A 19,961-nucleotide genomic window follows, 5' to 3' on the forward strand; every position below is an offset into this window, starting at 1 on the left:
TGTCATTTTGAAAAGCAATATGGAGTTATGAGAAGAAAATGACTAAAATGTCCATACCTTTGATCCAGGGATGTATATCCTGAGTTGAGTGACATGAAAGAAGGCAGCTAGGTGACATCATACTACATAAAGCACCAGGCCTGGAGTCAGGAAGACTCATCTTCCTGAGTTCAAATCTGGCCTGAGACACTTAGTGGCTCTGTGACCCTGGGCCAGTCCCTTAACCCTGTTTGCCTCAGTTTCCTCATCTGTAAAATGACCTGGAGAAGGAAATGGCGATCCAGTATTTTTGACATGAAAACCCCAAATGGGATCACAAAGAGTTGGACACGGAAAAATGAGTGAACAACAACATATCATGAAAATATTTATATTGCTTTTTTTTGTATTGGCAAAGAACTAGAAACATAGTAGATGCCTGTTTGTTAGGAAATGGCTAAATAAATCATGGTACATGAAGGTAATGCCTTACTATGCTGTAATAAATGATGAATGTGATGACTAGAGAAAAGCAGGGAAGACATAGGAATGTATGCAAAGTACAAGAAGTACTAGGAAAACAATGTGCACATTGGCTATAAGGATTTAGATGGAAAGAACAAAAACAATTGAAATGGAATGTTACGAAATGATGATGTCCAACCATGGCTCCATAGAAGAGACTTGAGGAAGCTCCTCCCACTGCTTCTCTGCAGAGATGGGGGACTATGGGTATGAAAAGTACATATAACATCAGACTTTTTTGATACATAGGTTAGTTTCCTCCCCTTTGAAAAAAATCTTTGTTATAAGGTAGGGCTCTCTAAGAGGAGTGGAGAGAGAGAAACATTGAGAAATGTAGGTGATATAAAAATAAAAGATAGCAACAAAAATTTATTTAAAAAAACGCTGTTCAAAATGAAAGTAGTAAAATTATAAAGACACAGCCTGGCTCTGAAGAAGAAACGTAAGAAGACCATTCCCCATATATCATCAGATGTTGAAAGGTTGTTGGTTAGTTCTGCTGATCTGTTTCTTTCCCTCTGTCTTTGCAAAAACAAAAACAAAAACAACCAGCCCCCAAACCTCCCATTTTTTATTCTTTGTTATAAGGGGTGACTCTCTGGAAGGGTTAAAACAAGGGGATACATTGGAAAATGGAGGTGATATAAAAACAAATATGTCAATAAGTTGTATTTTTTAAAAATTATCTATTGATAGTTGTCAAAGTAATTTTCCCTTCTCTATTTATAATGACTTTTTATATTTAGGTCTTGTATCCATTTGGAGCTTATTTTGGAATAAAGTGTTAGATGTCCATCTAAACGTGATTTGTTTCAAGGTGCTTTCCAGTTTGCCTAGCAGCTTTTGTTGAATAAGTAAGTCCTTACCCCAGTGATTTCAGCTCTTTGGAGCTACTATGTTCAATTGCTTCAGCATTCTGTTTAGTTAATCTGTTCCATTGATAAGCTTTTTGATTTTTTATAATCAATACCAAATAGCTTTGATGACTATTGCTTTATAGGAGGGTTTGAGATTTGGTATTGCTTGGTCCCCTTCATTCCTAACTTCTGTTCATTGTTTCCCTTGAGATTCTTAACCTTTTGTTATTTCAATTAATTTGGCCATCTTTTTTTTTTCTAGTTCTTTAAAGCAACCTCTGAGTGGTTTGATTGGTATGGTTCTAAATCCATAAACTAATTTAGGAAGTATCATTTTAATTACATTGGCATAGCCCAACCATGAACAAGTAATATCTTTTCCATTGTTGATTTACTTTTTTCTGTAAAGAGTGTTCTGTAATTATAGGCACATGAGTTTGGCATGTCTTGGTAGGCTAACTCCCAGATGTTTTATACAGTTGGAGGTTATTTTTGAATGGAATATGTTTCTTATCTCCTCCTACTCTGTTTTGTTAATAATAAACAGAAAGACCGATGATTTTTATGGGTTCATTTTAGATCCTGCTACTTTCTTGCAGTTATTGTTTCTGTTTGGTTGTATCTCAGGGATTGTATCTATAAAGAGAAATCATTTTACTCCCTTTTTGCCTCTGCCTATTCCTTGTCTTCTCTGCTGCAGTAGCTAGTATTTATAGAACTACCATTATTTGATAAAGGTCTAGAAATGCTGGCTGTTAAAAAAAGATAAAGAGAGTGAGAGGAACAGCATCTTATTTTTCTCATCAGTCTAGTGGGACTCTGCAGGTGCTTCCTAGGGAAGGTAGAGTTAGAAATATGTAACCTCAGGGACCATCTCTTCCAATACTCCCATATTCCCATTTTACAGATGAAGAAACCAAGGCCCAGAGGAATGATTTAGCTTTCCCAGTGTCACCAAAGGTAGAAGCAGCAGAGTCAGGATTCAAACTCAGATCCTCTGATTCCAAGTCCCCTGCTTTAAGCACTGTGCTCCCCAGCCTGCCAGTAATACAGAGTCAAATAAGGTAAATCTCTCAGAGGTTGAAGCAAGGTGGGTGGTGTGGGGAGGGAGAGGCTCTTTGATCTTAAACTAAAAACACATTGTGACTACATTGTATTTCTTGAGAGCTTGTTTCCTCTTGGGTTTGGCCACAGGACCAGTCCAAGTCCTTGGCATACCTGTATCAAAGACTAAGCCCCAGGGCAAAGCCATTTCGAAGTGAGCCACTGTCCTTACAAGATCAACTGTGAAATATTCAGGGCCCCAGGTATAGCAACGTCTCTTTCAAACCCCTGGCTGGCACAGCAGATAGAGCACTGGGCTTGAAGTCAGCAAGACCTGAGTTCAAATCCCATCCTGGATACTTATTAGTTGTGTGACTCTCAGCAAGTCACTTAGCCTCTGTTTGCCTCAGTTTCCTCATCTGTACAATGAGCTGGAGAAGGAAATGGCAAACCACTTTATGTCTCTGCCAAGAAAACCCCAAATGGTATCATAGTCGGATGTGATGAAACAACTGAACCACAACAACAGTACTAGCACCGCCTACTTCTGAGGGATGTTTCAAAGATCAAAGGAGATAATGTTTTTAAAGTGCCGCGTAGTAGGTGCTTAATAAGTGCCTGTTTCCTTCCTTCTATCATCAGTGCCCACAGGCAGGTGCCCTCACTAGACATTCCATCTCAAGGCACTGCCTCCTTCCTGAAGCAGGTGCTGCCATGGATTATTGTTTTACAAATGTATTTCAGTCAGTTAATGAAGCCCACAGGAGGATAATGATATTGATTTGATTTCCCTCAACCATCTTTCCCAAGGCTTATAGAACATCTTCCCCCTCCTGTCCAGACGCTGTCATTCTCCATCTGCTACTCTTGCCTCAGTTATTTTTAAGACTTCCCAAGGCTTTCTCTTGCTGGGCTGTCTGTGGTTATCAAAGGATTTCTGCACTAAAGGAATTGCGCATTTATTAAGAAGCCGTAGGGGAAATGAGCTTTTGTATTTACATAGAAAAATTTTAATTTAGCCAAATTGGGATAAAAATTAAATGTGACTGTCCTGCAGATGAGGAGGATTTTCTGATGCCCCTGCTAAAGATGCTGCTTCCTGGTTTGTATGAGTACTTATCATCTTTTAGTGCTAAATAAATGCTGTCACTTTTCAGGACTTCTATTTAGCCAGTTTTACATTTCAATCAATCAGTAGGCATTTATTAAGCACCTACTATGTGCCAGGGACTGGAGATACAAGAAAAAGGAGTTAAATAATCCCTATCATGTATGTGTATATATGCAACACATACATATGCGCACATGCATATACACAAGTGTATATATGTATACATGTACAGAATATAGAGCTATATCTCTAAACATATATAACATACATACCATTTCTCTATAGACACATATACATACATATACATCTATATCTATACACACACAAAGTGTAGTTAAACACAAGGTAGTTTGGGCAAGGGGGCAATAGTAGTTGAGGGGATTGGGAAGAACTCCATGGCAAAATTGATGCCCAAGTTGTATCTTGAAAGAAGAGAGGAATTCTAAGAAACCAAGGTAAGGAGGGAGCAGCATCACACATGGGAGACAGGCAGTGCAAGGTGTGCATATTGGAGAAAGGGTGCTCTGTATAAGGAAGAGAGGAAAGGTCATTGACTAGATGACTGTTTTTGAGATAGGGAGCAATGTCCAGTGAGGCAAGAAAGAAAGGTTGGGACCAGGCTAAATGGGGCTTAAAAACTAAAGTTAGGGGGCAGCTAGGTGGTGCAGTGGATAAAACACTGGCCCTTAATTCAAGAGGACCTGAGTTCAAATGTGGCCTCAGACACTTGACACTAGCTGTGTGACCTTGGGCAAGTCACTCTCATTGCCTCACCAAAAAAAAAAAAAAAAGAAAAGAAAAGAAAAGAAAAAAGAAAAACTAAAGTGAGGAGTTTATTTTATCTGAGAATTAATAGGGAGCCACTGAAGATTATTGAGTATAAAAATGACATGTTCCAGTCTGTGCTTAAGGAAAGCAGCTTAGGAGAATGAACCAGAAGAGGGATACTTGAAGCCAGGGAGCCAATTAAAAGACCTTAGCAGTAATCTAATTGAGAGGTGATGGAAGCCTGGAGTAAAGGGGCAGCTGTGTGAGTAGAGAGAAGACCAGAGGAGATGTAGGAATGGCAAGATTTCCCAAGCTCCCTGGGGGAAGGGAGAAGGAGGAGTGATGGGAAGATTGACGGTATTTTCAGTAGAAACAAGGTAGTCTGTTCACTATGAAACAGGAATTCCAGAGGACACAGGGAAAGGGATGGACAATCAGTCAATCAATCAATCAATCTGTGAACATCTATTAAGTGCTTTTGTGTGCAAGGCATTGTGCTGAGTGCTGGAGATACAAAGAATGGGGGTAACAAAAACCAATCCCTGCCCCGGAGAAGCTTGCATACTAATAAGGGAGACAAGGTGTCCGTTAGAACATACATAAGGAGTAGAGTATATAATACATGTATGTGTATATACATACATACATGCATATATGCACAGACGTGTGTATATGTGTATGTATGTATTTCTCCAAGTCAGAGGCTGAGTCATACTTCGAGATAGAAGCATCCAGGACATGATAGTGAAATGGTAACGTGGACAGACTATTGGTAGATTGGCAGGCAGGGGTCCGTGGGGCCCGACTGTTCACAGGAGCCAGGCTGTGTGCCTGTCACTTTCACCTGCAGAGCGTGTATCTGGCCTCAGCTGGGGAGGACGAGAGGGCAGGTGAAGCCATGCCGCAGTGCTGATCGCAGAGGGGTGGGAAAGAGTATGCCTGTTGTATATGGGTTCTTACTTCTGTGTTGCTTTTGCTTCGTCACCACAAATGAATTACAGCTGTAATCAGGACTGTCCCATGAATACAAATTGCTCACTGTTTTTCTCCGGGAAAGGAAAGGGTTAAATTTTAATTGTTGCCAGGCAGCTAAATATTGTTTTGAAGCAAGATGCTAAAAAATGTCCCGGCTGCTGGCTTCTGCCGTATTTAACTTTCCGTGGCAGACAGCAACAATCTGTTGAGCAGTGTTGCTGCAGCTGGTGACAACCCCAGGGGAACTGAGGGCTGTTAGGTTCTTCTTACTTTGAGGCTTCACCTGGGATGAGCCACAGCAGGATACGGCGCTCTTCACTCCCCCTCTGGCAAAGCCAGAAAGTAGGTGGTGGACTCTGTGTTCTCTCTGCTCTCCCTTACTCTACCCCCTCTTCTCTCCTTTGGTATCCACAGAATCTGAATGAGAAAGGAACTCAGATGCTGCCTGGTCCAACCTGGACTGAATAACCTTCTCAGATGGTGGAGGCCTGAATAGATAGCAGTTGTTCTGAGAAAAAGATCTTGGGGTTTTAGTGGACTGCAAGCTAAATATGTCTGTAATGTGGTGTCACAGCCACAAAAGCTAATGCGTATATGGGCTCAACTTCCAGAAACAGGGAGGCGATAGTCCTGTCATACTTGGCCTTCTTCAGTCCTCGTATGGACTGTTGTGTTCATTTCTGGGCACCACCATTTAAAGAAAGACAGAGTGTCCAGAGGAGGGAAGCCATCATGGTGTCTGGCCATATGAGAATCATTGAAGGGAGGGGATGCATTTAGCCTGGAAAAAGGAAGACTTGGTGCAAATAAGGGAGCATGATAGCTGTCTTCGAGTATTTGAAGCACTATCAGGTGGAGGAAGATTTCCATTTGAGTTTGTTTTAGTCCCAGAAGAAAGAATCAGAAATGATGGATGAAAGTGGCAAAGAGACTAGTTTAAGCTTGATGCCAGGAAAACCTTCCTCGCAATTAGGACCGTCCGGAAGTTAAATGGGCTGCCTATAGAGACACTGGGTTCCTCCTCCTTGGAGGTCTTTAAACAGAGGCTGGAGGACTGCTCAGTGAGAATAGGGCACCGGCTCCCAATCCTGCCCCCTCCACGCTGGCCATCACCCCCACAGAACCTTGGACCCTTCCCAGAACCACCTGGGATCTGATTAGCAAGCTTCTTTATCCTTTCTGGAACCAGCTCCAAAGGATGACCGGGGAAACATATTCCTCTCCCCCTCCAGTTTTCTGTGTTTTATCATCTTCTATAAGAATGTCAGCACCTTGGGGGAAAGGCCTGGCTGGCTTGCTTAGATTCGCATCTCAGCACTTAGCACAGTACCTGACATACAACAAGTGCCTAATAAATGCTTCATCTCCTGGGAATTGCTTTGGTGTAGAGGTCGAACTAGATGGCCTTGGTGGCTCTTTCATGTCTCACATTTTGTGGTTCTGCAAAACAATACAAAACCTCCAACAATAAAGGAGTCTAAGGAGAGGAGACCGCTTTCTTTTTGGAGAGTTCTGTTAGGAAGTTGTTCCTTGCTTGTAGCCTGGTGTATCTCTCTTCTTTCCTGCTGAGCCTGCTTGTTGTGATTGCTTCAACTCACATAGCCCCATCTTTCACTCAACAAGCATTTATTTAGGTGTATATATTTTTCCAGACCCTGTACTAGCCACCGGGTATATCTATGAATACAAAGAATAAAATAATTCCTGCTCTGAAGGAGCCCCCCATTCAAATATTAAGTCAAAATGCAACCATGTAGAGAGTTTTGTTGTTCAGTTGGGGGTTTTCTTGGAAGGGATACTGGAGTGATTTGCCATTTCCTTCTCCAGTTCATTTGACACATGAAGATACTGAGGCAAACAGGGTGAAGTGACTTGCCCAGGGTCACACAGCTACTAAGTGTCTGAGGCCAGATTTGAAGTCAGGAAGAGTCTTCCTGACTCCAGAACTGGTGCCCTGTGCACTTTGGCGCCACCTAGGCTAAGACGATTTACTGAGGTTGTAATTTGCTTACCTTCGTTGTTAGAGAGAATTTCACTAGGAGAGTTCCTTATACCAATGGAATGACCTATCTGGATACAGTATGGGATAGGGGGTAGGGCACTGGACTTACTTAGACTTAGAAAAATCTGGGTCTACATTCTCCTTTAGATACTAATTGAACAACTTTGGGCAAGCCGCTTAAATTCTCTGTGCATCAATTTCGCCATCTGAAAACCGAAGGGTATTCATGAAGCCAGATGCATCTAAGGACCTGCTCCTGCAATGCCTGTCCCCAATCAGAGCGTGACCTGTTTGAGGGCAGACGCTTGGCTCATTTTGACTTTGTGTCCTCGGCATTCACCACCCTGCTCTGGACGTAAATAACAGAGGCTCATTTCAGGGTGGGGAAGTGATTACAAAGAAGAAAATCTCATAAATCCTAAGCTGGAGTTTTCTCTCCCTGGCTAAAGAATTCAAGAGGCAACAACATTTTTTTAATAAAATGTTAGAATCCACGTGCAGGGCCTGGCTTAGCTTTCGAATTATGGAAGGTGGGCTGCAGAGCTGTTGATTTCTTTCCGTAAGGGCTGTTTTCCTCCTACACAGGCTCCAAACTCTCTTATTATCTATATTTTTAGCATTTAAACATGGAAGTTCCTGGATCATCCCTGATTATATATAATGTATTCATTCCAAACATGACCTTTTTTGTTCCTTCCTCATTATCTCTGCACTTGGGAAATATGGATTTAAAAAAAGGATTGTTGGCATATACATCCTTGCAGAACTAGACAGATGTAGTACCTAGCCCAGGGGCACATGGACTCCATGGAATAGAGATAAGTATTAAGAGGACTTGATAAAAATAAATATATCCATAAACTTAGAACAAACTGATGAGGTGCGGGGTTTGTATTGTCTACAAGTCACAAAATGACTGCATTTGTGGAGTGGAGTGAGGAAGGGGTGACTTGGAGGGTTTCAAGATGGATAAGTCGGTGGTAGAATAATTAGAATAGTAATAATAACAATAATAATGACTTTTATGTGGCACTTTAAGGATTCCAAAACATTTTATACACATTTTCTCACTTAAGCCTCACAAGAAACTCTGAGGAAGGTACTAAAAATTCCCTTAACCCCATTTTTCAAATGGGAAAATGAGAACCAGAGAGGTTAAGTAATTTGCCCAAAGTCACATAGCTAACAAGGCTCCGAGTTGGCATTTGGACCCAACTCTTCCTGACTCTAAGTCTGATATTCTTTTTCACTTCACCGTGCTGCCCCGAGTGAGCAGGCAAAAACTAGGGGCTCCATTTTGGTTTAATGGAGTTTGAGATACATAGTAAGACATGAGAATAGAATCATCCCTGACATCCAGAAGTGGATGGCAAAACAGCACAGATACTGACTTAAAAGCCGGCCTTGGCAGCAGAGCCGTGCCTCAGACCCAAACCACTAAGAGTACTCTCTTAAGCAGAATGGCTGATTTGGGGAACGGGATCAATCAGAAAGAAGAAAAGAATGGAAAAGATATTTGCATCAGTTTTCTTTGATTTAAGAGATTCCTCTACCTCAGGGTTTTTGTCAAAGTCATTTAATGTTTTTATTGGTGTTGCTATGTGGTAGCGAACCATGGAATACCACTGCTTCCGAAGAATATAGGAGAGTGTCTCAGAGAGAGTAATGGTGAGGAGAATGGTGGGGGCAAGCAGGCTACCATATGTAAGCTGTGAGGAACTCCAAACAGAAAAATAGGAGTTAAGGGTGTCATTGAGGAATTGCCTGACAGGAAGAGAAGATGGGCCAGTTATAAGGAAAGAGCAAAGGACGCTGGGTGACTAGCCAATAGTTCTGTTGTTACTCTTGAGATGTTGGGAGGAAAATGAGGAAAGTCTTCAGAACATTGGGTAGAACCCATATGATGACCTTCTAGGAAAGTATGGTTGGAGGGTCACATGGCACGGGCAGACATGGATGGAGGACGCAAGCTGAATCACTGGAGGGAACTCCAGAATCAATGAAATCATAGATCCATTTACATATTTGAATATGTCTGTTTGACCTCATTTTCCTTGCTTATAAAGAGATAACAGCTAACTAGCATTTATATGGAACTACAAGGTTTATAGAGAGCTTTGCATTTATTCTCTCATTTGATCCTCTCAATCACCCTGGGAGGTAACTGCTATTATTATCCCCATTATACACTTGAGAAAACTGAGGCAGACAACAGGTAAATCACTTTGCTTAGGGTCATGAATCTAGCATCCTTGGGAGGATTTGAACTCAGGATTTCCTGACTCCTGGCCGAGTGCTTGCCTATAACATCATAGCATAGTGGTCAAAGTGATGAATTTGGAGGCCGGGAGATCTGGAATCAAACCCTGCCACTGTCATTGACTAGCTTGACCTCTTTGACCCTCAGTTTCCTCTTCTGGAAAATGGGGGCTACTTTCAGTAATACCTACCTCCTTGACTTATTCTGAGGCTGAAAAGAGCCAACGTACCCCAGTCAGTCTCTGAAGACTTTTAAAGCCCTCTAAGAAATGTCAGGCTTTTCTACTGCCTATAAAGCAGACACCACTTCTCCTCTGTTGGAGATGGAACTGAGAGCCCTCCGTGCCTCCTGGATGTTAGATAACACCACCAAGTTCCCCTTAAATAGAGTTTTTCTATTTACAAATTCCATAAATATCTGAAGGCGTCACTGGCAAGAAGACTGCAGCTTGTTTTCCAAGTGTCAGAATAAATTCACACTGTAATATTTTCAAGGCAATTCTATGACATCCATCATTTTTTTTTCCTTTTCTTAAAATGAATGTGTTGGTGGCACGACTGACCGGCTCTTTATGCAGAGGAGCTTCATATGAAACAGTAACATTGCAGAACAGGACAAAGCCCTCTACCTACTTCCTGACGTTTACCAACCATGTAGATGAGGCACCTGCCTGCATACTCCTAAGAGTTTCTCTGTGAGGACCAGTGGATTGGGGGATGGCAAGAGGTCAATCAGTCATTCAGTAAACATTAAGTACCTACTATGTGCCAGGCACTGTACTAAGAAAGGCAATGACAGTGCCTGTTCTCTTGTATCTTATAATCTAATGGAGCAAGATTAAAAACAAGTTGAAAAGGTACAGGAGGGTGAAATCTAAAGGAATACAACTAGATGGGAAAGGAAGAGATGTAGCCCGGGATGCCCTCCTTCACTAGGGGGTCTGGGAAGAGGAGCTCTCCACTGTTCTATCCTCTCTGATCAGAGGGAAGGAGGGTCCCAGGGCTGAGGAGGATATAATCTGGCAGGATGATGAAATTCAATTGAGTTCAGGAATGCAGCCAGGTGAAGAGGTTGCCTAAGGCGATGAGGTGCATTTGTCAAACAAAAAATCTTAATATCTGTAGACCAGGAAAAGGACCTGGCATCCTTTTATCAAGCCCCTGGAACAATGAGCTTCATTATCCTCTAAATAAAATGGATCAGAAAGATGGAAGAGAATTTATATTCATAGAATTTTAAGATTCAGAGCTGGAAAAGACCTTGGAAATCATCCAGTGCAAGCCTTCTTAACCTCAGATCTGTGAACTTGGTTTTTAAAAAATACTTTGATAACTGTATCTCCACATATATGCTTTCCTTTGTAACCTGTTATATTTTATTTTATGCATTTAAAATCATTTTTTAGAAAAGGAGATTTCCAAAGGAATGTCCATCAGTTGGGGAATGGCTAAACAAGCTGTGGTATATGATGGTGATGGAATATTATTGTGCTATAAGAAATGACAAGCAGAATGATTTCAGAAAGGCCTGGAAAGACTTGTATGAACTGATGTATAGTGAAGGGAGCAGAACCAAGAGAATATTGTACACAGAGACAGCAATACTGTTTGATGAAGAACTGTGAATGACTTAACTATTCTCAACAATACAATGATCTAAGACAATCCCAAAGGACCATCGATGAAACATACTATCCACCTCCAAAGAAAGAACTGATATTGATGGAACACAGACTGAAGCATGCTATTTTTCACTTTCTTTCATTTTTTTCTTTTATTCAAGTTTTCTTGTACAAAATGACTAATATGGTAATGCTTTATATAGTTGTGCATGTATAACCTATATCTGATTGCTTACCACCTCAGGGAGAGGGGAGGGAAGGAGTGATAAAAATTGAAACTCAAAACTATAAATAAAAATGTTTATTCCTCTCCAAAAAAAAGGAGATTTGCCTGCTTTCCTTTAAGAATCAACTCAAATCCCACCTTGTGCAGGAGGACTTTCCTGGTTTGACCTGCCTCTAATGCCTTCCCTCTGAGTTTATCTTTATAGTAAATATCTTGTATGTCCGTTACTATTTATATGTTGTCTTGCCAAGTGGAATGTAAGCTCCTTCAGGGCAGGGTTTGCTTTTGCCTGACTAATCACAATGGGCAGTTGCATATTAGGGCACTAGATGGTCTTCTTTTGCCTTTGAGTGTTCCTTGATCAGAGTCCTGGGTGACTTTCTGCACTCCTTAGGGCTCACCCAGCCAGGGAGCTACCATGGGCTTCTTTTGTAGTGATGCCAAGTGTTTCCAGGAAATCTACCTGTGCTTTTGCTGGGTGAGATAACCAGGTGGTGTACTGGGTAAAGGACAAGACCTGGAGTCAGAGAGACCCAAGCTCCAAACTGGTCCCAGACACTTGCTAGCTCTTTGACTCTGGGCAATTCATTTGACCTCTGGCTACTTCAGTTTCCTCATCTCTAAAGTGGGGAATAATAAGAATAGCACCTGCCTCCCAAGGGTTGTTGTAAAGATCAAATGAAATCATACTTGTAAAGTGCTATATAAATGCTATCAGCAGCATCATCATCCTCACGATTCTCACACTTCTCCCATAGGACAGCTCTTCTAGCATTCACAGCTTTTGTTTCTGTTTTTGTGAAGCCCTGGGCTGCATGAAAGGGTTTACTGAAATTTCTCTTTGGGTATTTTTGGTCATTAGTCAGTCAGGTGTCGTCATTTACCTTTATTGTGTAATGGATCTTTCTGGTGTAGTCTGATGATGCCTTCTCAGAATAATATTTTTAAATGCATAAAACAAAATTTATAGGATTACAAAGAAGACCAATTATATTGAAATCTACTTATCCAAATGTTTCCTTTTTAAAAGTTATGGATTCAGGGCAGCTAGGTGGCACAGTGGATAGAGCACTGGCCTTGTACTCAGGAGGACCTGAGTTCAAATGCAGCCTCAGACACTTAACACTTACTAGCTGTGTGACCCTGGGCAAGTCACTTAACCCCAATTGCCTCACTAAAAAAAAAGTTATGGACTCTAAGTTAAGAAGCCCAGTTTTAGGGGCAGCTAGGTGGCACAGTGGATAGAGCACTGGCCCTGGATTCAGGAGGACCTAAATTCAAATCTGACCTCAGGGGCAGCTAGGTGGAGCAGTGGATAAAGCACCGGCCCTGGATTCAGGAGGACCTGAGTTCAAATCCGGCATCAGACACTTGACACTTACTAGCTGTATGACCCTGGGCAAGTCACTTAACCCTCATTGCTCTGCAAAACAAACAAATAAACAAACAAACAAATGTGACCTCAGATGCTTGACACTTACTAGCTGTGTGACCCTGGGCAAGTCACTTAACCCTCATTGCCCTGTCCAAAAAGAAAAAAAAGAAGAAGCCCAGCTTTAGATCATTTCTGGAGTAAAAGTAGGAGAGTTGGGCTCCTATGTGACTGACCAAGTGGTCATCTCACTAAAAGAAACATTTAGCCTAAATAGCTTAAATTTTAAAAATTAATTAATATGGAAATTGTTCATTTTGGTTTATATTTTTAAATTTATATTTATTAATTAATAAACATTATTTATTTCTATTTTGTTGCCTTTTAGTAAGTCCCCATTTACATTTCTGTGGTCCCTGTGCATAGTTTTCTTTCAGTCCTGCTTTCTTCCCTCTGTATCAATCCATACCATGGTTCTAGGATACCTTGTTCATTGTTCCTTAGGTCCTTTTTACCTCTAAATACCTCTGATGCTTCACTGGCACATATAGTAGGCATTTAAAAATGCTTGTTGACTTCCTGACAACTGATTTATTGCTGGGCCATCTTGATGCATTACCATACTTCCCCAGAATTCAGAATGTGATGATCAATACCCCTGTGATGAACCCCTCTATATCTTAGTCTCTATATGCCATGCTTACTATTGGCAACGAATCCTGTACTTGGACTCTGTCTAGCTTGGTTGAATCAGTAAGACCTTGAGCTCCACTGACCTTTGAAAATCCAGGGTCACTTCCCCACTATAATGAGAGAAGTAGAGTTGAGCTTTAGTGCAGGAGGGATTTCTAAGTTTACAAGTTACTAACGAATAATGCAGTTGTTCTTCTGTGCTTTGTTCTAAAACGGCTTACCAGGTTTTGACTGTTTAGCTCCAGAAATATACATGAAAGATAGTTTTTCTCCCCTTGACTCACTGGCCCATTGTTTTATATATATTTTTTGTAAATCTGTTGGTGAAATAAGATATAAAGGGATCAGAGATGTACAAGAGAGGCATTAGAATGTGTTTGTGTGTTTCTCAAATGCCTACAAGCAAATTCTACCTTGAATTTGTTCTCCATTGTGGATACTTTCAATCAATCAACATTTATTAAGCACCTGGCTTATTGCAATCAGCTATTCCTACTTCAGTGGAAGACCCCTCCTTCCCTCTGAGCATTTGAGAAATATTTATTCGGTAAATACTGTGATCAAATGGGCCAGTAAGAGGAACCTACTCACAAATACCATCTGTCTTCATTAGGTACTAAAATGTGAAATAAGAGGTGATAGATAGGTGGGTTGGAATTAGATTCCGTAGAGCCTTAAATGCCAGACTGAGGAATTTTTATTTTATTCTATTTTATTTATTATATTCTATTTTTATTTTATTTTATTTTATTTTATTCTGGAGGTATTGGGGAGCCACTGAAGGATTTTGAGCAGGGGAGTCATATAGTCAGACCTGTCCTGTTGGTAGATTATCAGTTGGGTGAAGGATAGTTTGGAGAAGGGAAAACCTAGAATCAGGGATATCATACTATTATAGAGAATCCAGGGAAGAATTAAAGAGGACTTGAATTGGGGTGCTGTGGAAAGAAGTCAAATATGAAATATTGGGGTAATGGAGGAGGGGAGTTGTATTTTTCTCTGTTTCACAGAGAGTGTCCAAAAAAAGAGTAATCACTTCATAGTCATTAGCCTTTATGCTCAAATTAGGTTGGTCTTGGGGCAGCTAGATGGCACAGTGGATAGAGCACCGGCCCTGGATTCAGGAGTACCTGAGTTCAAATCCAGCCTCAGACACTTAACACTTACTAGCTGTGTGACCTTGGGCAAGTCACTTAACCCCAATTGCCTCACCAAAACAAAGGCTATTACAATTGTCTAGTCAAGGGGTGAAAAGTCCCTGATATTTATGACATGTCCATGCCCTCAAGGAATATAAATTCCTTATAATATAATATAAATTAACTTGGAGGGGGAGAAATAATACATGTAGAACAATCAGAGCAATATAAAAAGATAATATATAATCAAGTGCTAAATATTTAAAGGGGCAGCTAGGTGGCGCAGTGGATAGAGCACCAGCCCTGGCGTCAGGAGTACCTGAGTTCAAATCTGGCCTCAGACACTTAACACTTACTAGCTGTGTGACCCTGGACAAGTCACTTAACCCCAATTGCCTCACTAAAAAAAATTTTTTAAAAAATTAGGTTGGTCTTTGGACAGTGGACAAAACCCATCACCTGTCCTTGAAACCTTTCCAGCTGGGTAGAACCTGTTGGTTTGTTGGCATAGGCTTGGCCCACCCAAAATGACTTCGAAGCTATAGAGAGAAATTGAAATTGGATTTTGTGGATGAAGTGCCAGGAATACACTAAAAAGACTCCTGGATTTGACCAAATACATACCTTCAGAAGAAATCTGTGCTAGAGATTACTCAATTTTATTTTTTAAAATAACATTTTACTTTTCCCCAATTACATATAAAAACATTTTTTAACATTTGTTGTATTTTTTAAAGTTTTGAGTTCCAAATTCTATTCCTCCCTCCTTGCCCTCCCCCTTGCTTGAGATAGCAAGCAATCTGATATAAGTTATTCATGTGCAGTCATGTAAAATATTTCCATATTAGTCATTTTGTCCAAAAACACAAAAGAAAGAAGGAGAGGAAAGAAAGAAGAAAAGAAGGAAGGAAGAGAGAAAGGAAGGACAGAAGGATAAAAGAAAGAAAGTAGAAAAATAGTATGCCTCAGTCTATATTCAGACAATATCAGTTCTTTCTCTGGAGACAGTATTTTTCACCATGAGTCCTCTGGGATTGTCTTTGATCATTGTATTGCTAAGAATATCTAAGTCATTCACAATTCTTCATCATATGATGTTGCTGTTACTGTGTATAATGTTCTCCTGGTTCTGATCACTTCACTTTGTATCAGTTTGTGTAAGTCTTTAAAGGTTTTTCTGAAATCATTCTAGTTGTCATTTCTTATAACACAATAATATTCCATCACAATCATATAACACAACTTGTTTGACTATTTCCCAATTCATGGGCAGCCCCTCAATTTCCAATTCTTTATCATCACAAAAAGAGCTGCTGTAAGTATTTTTGTACAACTAGGTCCTTTTCTTTTTTCTTTGATTTCTTTGGTGTACAGACCTATTAGTGCTTTTTCTGGGTCAAAGGACATGCAGTTTTATAGCCCTTTGGGCATAGCTCCAAATTGCTCTCCAGAATGGTTGGATCAGTTTATAGGCTCCACCAATAATGCATTAATGGAGATGACTCAATTTTAAAGCACTTAAAAGTCTGAGGCAGGACTTTTGTCCCTGGTCACTATGATTCCCAGTCTCACGCTCTTTCTAAAACCCACAATGCCTCTTCCCCCACATTAAAAACAGCCAAGGTGCGGGGCGGGGGGGGGGGAGAGAGAGAGAGAGAGAGGGAGAGAGAGAGAGAGAGAGAGAGAGAGAGAGAGAGAGAGAGAGAGAGAGAGAGAGAGAGAGAGAGAGAGATTGAGATTTAAAGCAGGCTTTTCAGTTGTTGTTTTTTTCCTGTTGCCCTCCATCCATAGTATACTTGCCTCATACAAACTGAGGTCTGGGAAAGACCTTAATTTAGAAAGGTAAAGGTCATCTACTTCATACCAAGCCATCACCAGTCATCCTGACTCTTGTTCTGCCACTGGACGTCAGTGACTCTGGGAGAGAGACTGAGGCTGATGACTTTGTGTAGTTCTACCTTACTTAAATCCAATTCATGCACAAATTAAGACATTACTCCAGGATGTCATTGGTCCTCTTTAAGAACAAAGGATGAACAACAATTAGGGCATCAGATGGTCTTCTGTCCCAGGCACTGTGCTAAATGCTAGACTTTTCCTTGTACTGATGTGGACAGTAGTACCACTAATGTCAGTATCAATATTTCTATCATTAATGCTTAGCATGAATGTTAAGGTCACTTGACAGGATGCACCAGATCATTCAGCAGTGGCTACCCTAGAGAGTAATGTTATCAAAGGCATTTCAGTCAAACTAGATTCATTTGAGCTGAACAAATATTGATTGGACACCTATTATGTGCAAGATAATGTAGTGCAGTGTATAAAGACCTGGCCATGGATTTAGGGAGACCTGGGCTCAAGTCCTATTTTAAATACGTGACCTTGAAAAAGTCAACCTTTTTGTGCCTCAAATAATTCTTTAAGATGATCTGCTGTAGAACTATTGCTGATCTTCATTGGTAAAAGGAATGTTCTCCCTGAGCCATCTTAAATACCAATGAAACTACAAGGTTGGACAGAAAGAAATATGCTTAGGGGCAGCTAGGTGGTGCAGTGGATAAAGCACCGGCCCTGGATTCAGGAGGACCTGAGTTCAAATCCGGCCTCAGGCACTTGACACTTACTAGCTGTGTGACCCTGGACAAGTCACTTAACCCTCATTGCCCCACAAAAAGAAAGAAAGAAAGAAAGATGCTTGGCTTGATGCTAGGTCCTGAGGATGCAGAGATGGGATGCAACATTACCTGCCCTTAAAGGGAAGTACAGATTGTCTGTTTTCTCTCCTTCTTATTTGTGCAGGTCAGCCATTCAGAAGCTGGGCTTGGAAGTGTTTGAAACTGTCTACCGCTACCTCAGGAAGGCCAGGCGAGAGAATGCCAATGAAGAGGAGATCAGGGAATCCTTGGAGAAAGTGGTGCCACGAGCCAGCGACTGTTTTGAGGTGGATCAGCTCATCTATTTCGAGGAACAGTTGCTTAAAACAACAAGGGAAGATTCTGGATTCTAGAACCATCTTTAAGTAGTGGACAAGATCAGGTGCAAACCAGATGGGAGACAAATCCCAAAGGTTAACCCGACACATGCACAAGATAGATTGTACTGGGGGATGGATCAATAACTCGGGATACCATCTTTGTCTTCAATTCTTTCTCCGGTGGAATAATTACTTCTTGAGCTAACCAACAATACTTTTTTCTGTTCTCTTAACTAGGTGTGTTACATGTTGCTCAACATGGTACAGTCAAGGTTGGGATACTCCACATGGCAAATGGATGTTTTCTAAGCAGCCTGTAAAAAAGTATTTTTAACTCTTCATAGTGGGGGAAGTGGCCAGCATGGAATAGTGAAAGGGTCCTGGATTAGAATTCAGGATATCTGAGTTCCTGTGCTACCTCTGCTATTAACTGGTTCTATGTGCTTGGGCAAATGACTTCATCTCTCTTAGCCTGTTTCCTATTAAATGGGTGGTTTGGGGTAAATGATCTCTCCCATTCTCTCCTATTCTAATATGCTGTTCATCTACTTGTTATTTCTAGTTCCAGTTCTAGAAACCACATCTACAAGATAGGCCTCTTGAGAATGAGCCATGCCCATTGGGCTGCCAGTGCATTTAAGGGCTCTGCAGGAATGACTGACATTGAGTCTGTGCTTCCAGTTTGGGGAAGTTGTCAGGGTATAGAGGTAGGCTCTTGCCTTTCTTCCCCTGCCTTTATTTTCCCCAAAACCAATTCCTTCTCCATACTTCCTTATTTTTGTTGGAAATGTCAACATGCTTGAGTCTCTGAGGTCTGGAGCCTCAGCGTCTCCCTCAATTCCTTCTCCTCCCTCACCCCTTATGTCCAATCAGTTGCCAAGTCTTGCCTGTTCTACCTCTTACATCACATAGCCATTGCCCTGGTTCCAGCCTTTATTGACTCTCACTTGGATTTTGTCAATGACTCCTGTATCAGCCTTAACTGCTTCCTGCCTCTTTCCTCTCCAATCCAATGTCAAAACAGCTGCCAAATTAATATGTATAATTTACCCCCTTTCTCAGAAATGTTAAGAGTTTCCCCATCACCTCTAGGGTGAATTGAAGACTCCTTAGCCTGGTGTTTAAACTCCCCATAAAATGAGGATGTTGGATTAGATAAACCATAAATTTCCTTTCAGCTCTGAATCTATGATTGATATATGTTAGAGTGGACTAAGTTCAGAAAAGCATTTGTCCTCCTTAATTAAGACAGGGCTCCCTAGAATGCCTTCCCATTAAAGTTTTCCTAAAATACATTTACATTTCACAAAGTGCTACTTTTCTTCTAAACTGGATATGAGAAAAACAAATTTATTTCTTTATAGATGATTAATTTTTCTATTTGTTTAATCCTTCCAAAGATCTTTATTTGTTGAATCTGTGACTTATGGTTCTAGCTTATCTTTCCAGATTTATTTCATTTAAGTCCCCTTTGTGTGCTCTGCATTTTAGACCTTTCAGCTGTTTCTTCAACTTGGCATGCAATCTCCCATCTCCACACCTTTGTCCTTTGTCTTCCCTTTGCCTGAAATATCCTCTTTCCTTACCTGTACCTCATAAAATCCCTCACTTCTTTCATAGCTCACTTTGATAAAGCCCCTACTAACTCCCCATTCCAGCTGTTGATGTTCTCCTTCTGAAATTGCCTTGTCCTTGCTGTATTTACCTAACTGGGGACATGTTGCATTTTCCCATTCGAACTTGAACTCCTTGTGGGCACGGATTGTTTGCTTTCTGTCTCTGTAATCCCCACTACCTGGCCAAGTGCTCTGCTCATAGAAGGTCTTTAATATATGTTTATTGAATTGTTGAATTGATATTCTAATGAAAAGGAGTTACAGATACAATGGCTGATCGGGATTCAAAATCCCATCCCCAATCTACTCTCATGAAATTGAACTTCATACTTTGTTACCCTAAGAATCCTTAGATGTGCTAAATCTCTTTTATTCATGATAAGTGTGTGTCCTTGCATTGTAAGTACATGATGTATGTGTTGTCTCCTCTTACAGAATATGAGCTCTTTCAGGGCAGGGACCCAGTGCTTAGCATTAGTATATGAATTTAATAAATGCTTGTTGATTAAGTGATGAATGTATAACTTTTTGTGTTTTTTTTCTTCATTCAAAGATTCCTTATACCAGGGATTCTTAACACACACATATATGTATATATACACTCATATATACATATACATACTCATGCACAGACACATATACATGCATGCGAATATACACATATGCATATGTACATATTCATATACACATACATATATATGCCCTTGAGTTGTCTGACTAAACCCTCTAGATGCCTTCTCAGCATAATGTTTCTAAATGCAGAAGATAAGATACATAGGAATACAAAGGAAATGGG

The 19,961-nt window shown here is 40.7% G+C and overlaps 1 protein-coding gene across 5 annotated transcripts in view; it reads left to right on the forward strand.

Moving 5' to 3' along the window:
- The window catches only part of NEK11 (NIMA related kinase 11), a 277,182-nt gene extending 257,511 nt beyond the window's left edge, over positions 1-19,671 (forward strand). For 3 of the 5 annotated variants that reach the window (XM_043968526.1, XM_043968530.1, XM_043968527.1), the window contains 2 exons: positions 17,375-17,516; positions 17,787-19,671. In XM_043968526.1, coding sequence (XP_043824461.1) covers positions 17,375-17,516; positions 17,787-17,858 — 214 coding nt within the window. In that variant the 3' untranslated portion in view covers positions 17,859-19,671. Of the gene's footprint in view, positions 1-17,374 lie in introns of all 5 variants that reach the window. The other 2 variants (XM_043968529.1, XM_043968528.1) reach the window with 2 other exon arrangements.
- The last annotated feature ends 290 nt before the right edge of the window (positions 19,672-19,961 follow it).

The sequence above is a fragment of the Dromiciops gliroides genome, chromosome 5, assembly GCF_019393635.1.
Source record: "Dromiciops gliroides isolate mDroGli1 chromosome 5, mDroGli1.pri, whole genome shotgun sequence".
Taxonomy (NCBI): domain Eukaryota; kingdom Metazoa; phylum Chordata; class Mammalia; order Microbiotheria; family Microbiotheriidae; genus Dromiciops; species Dromiciops gliroides.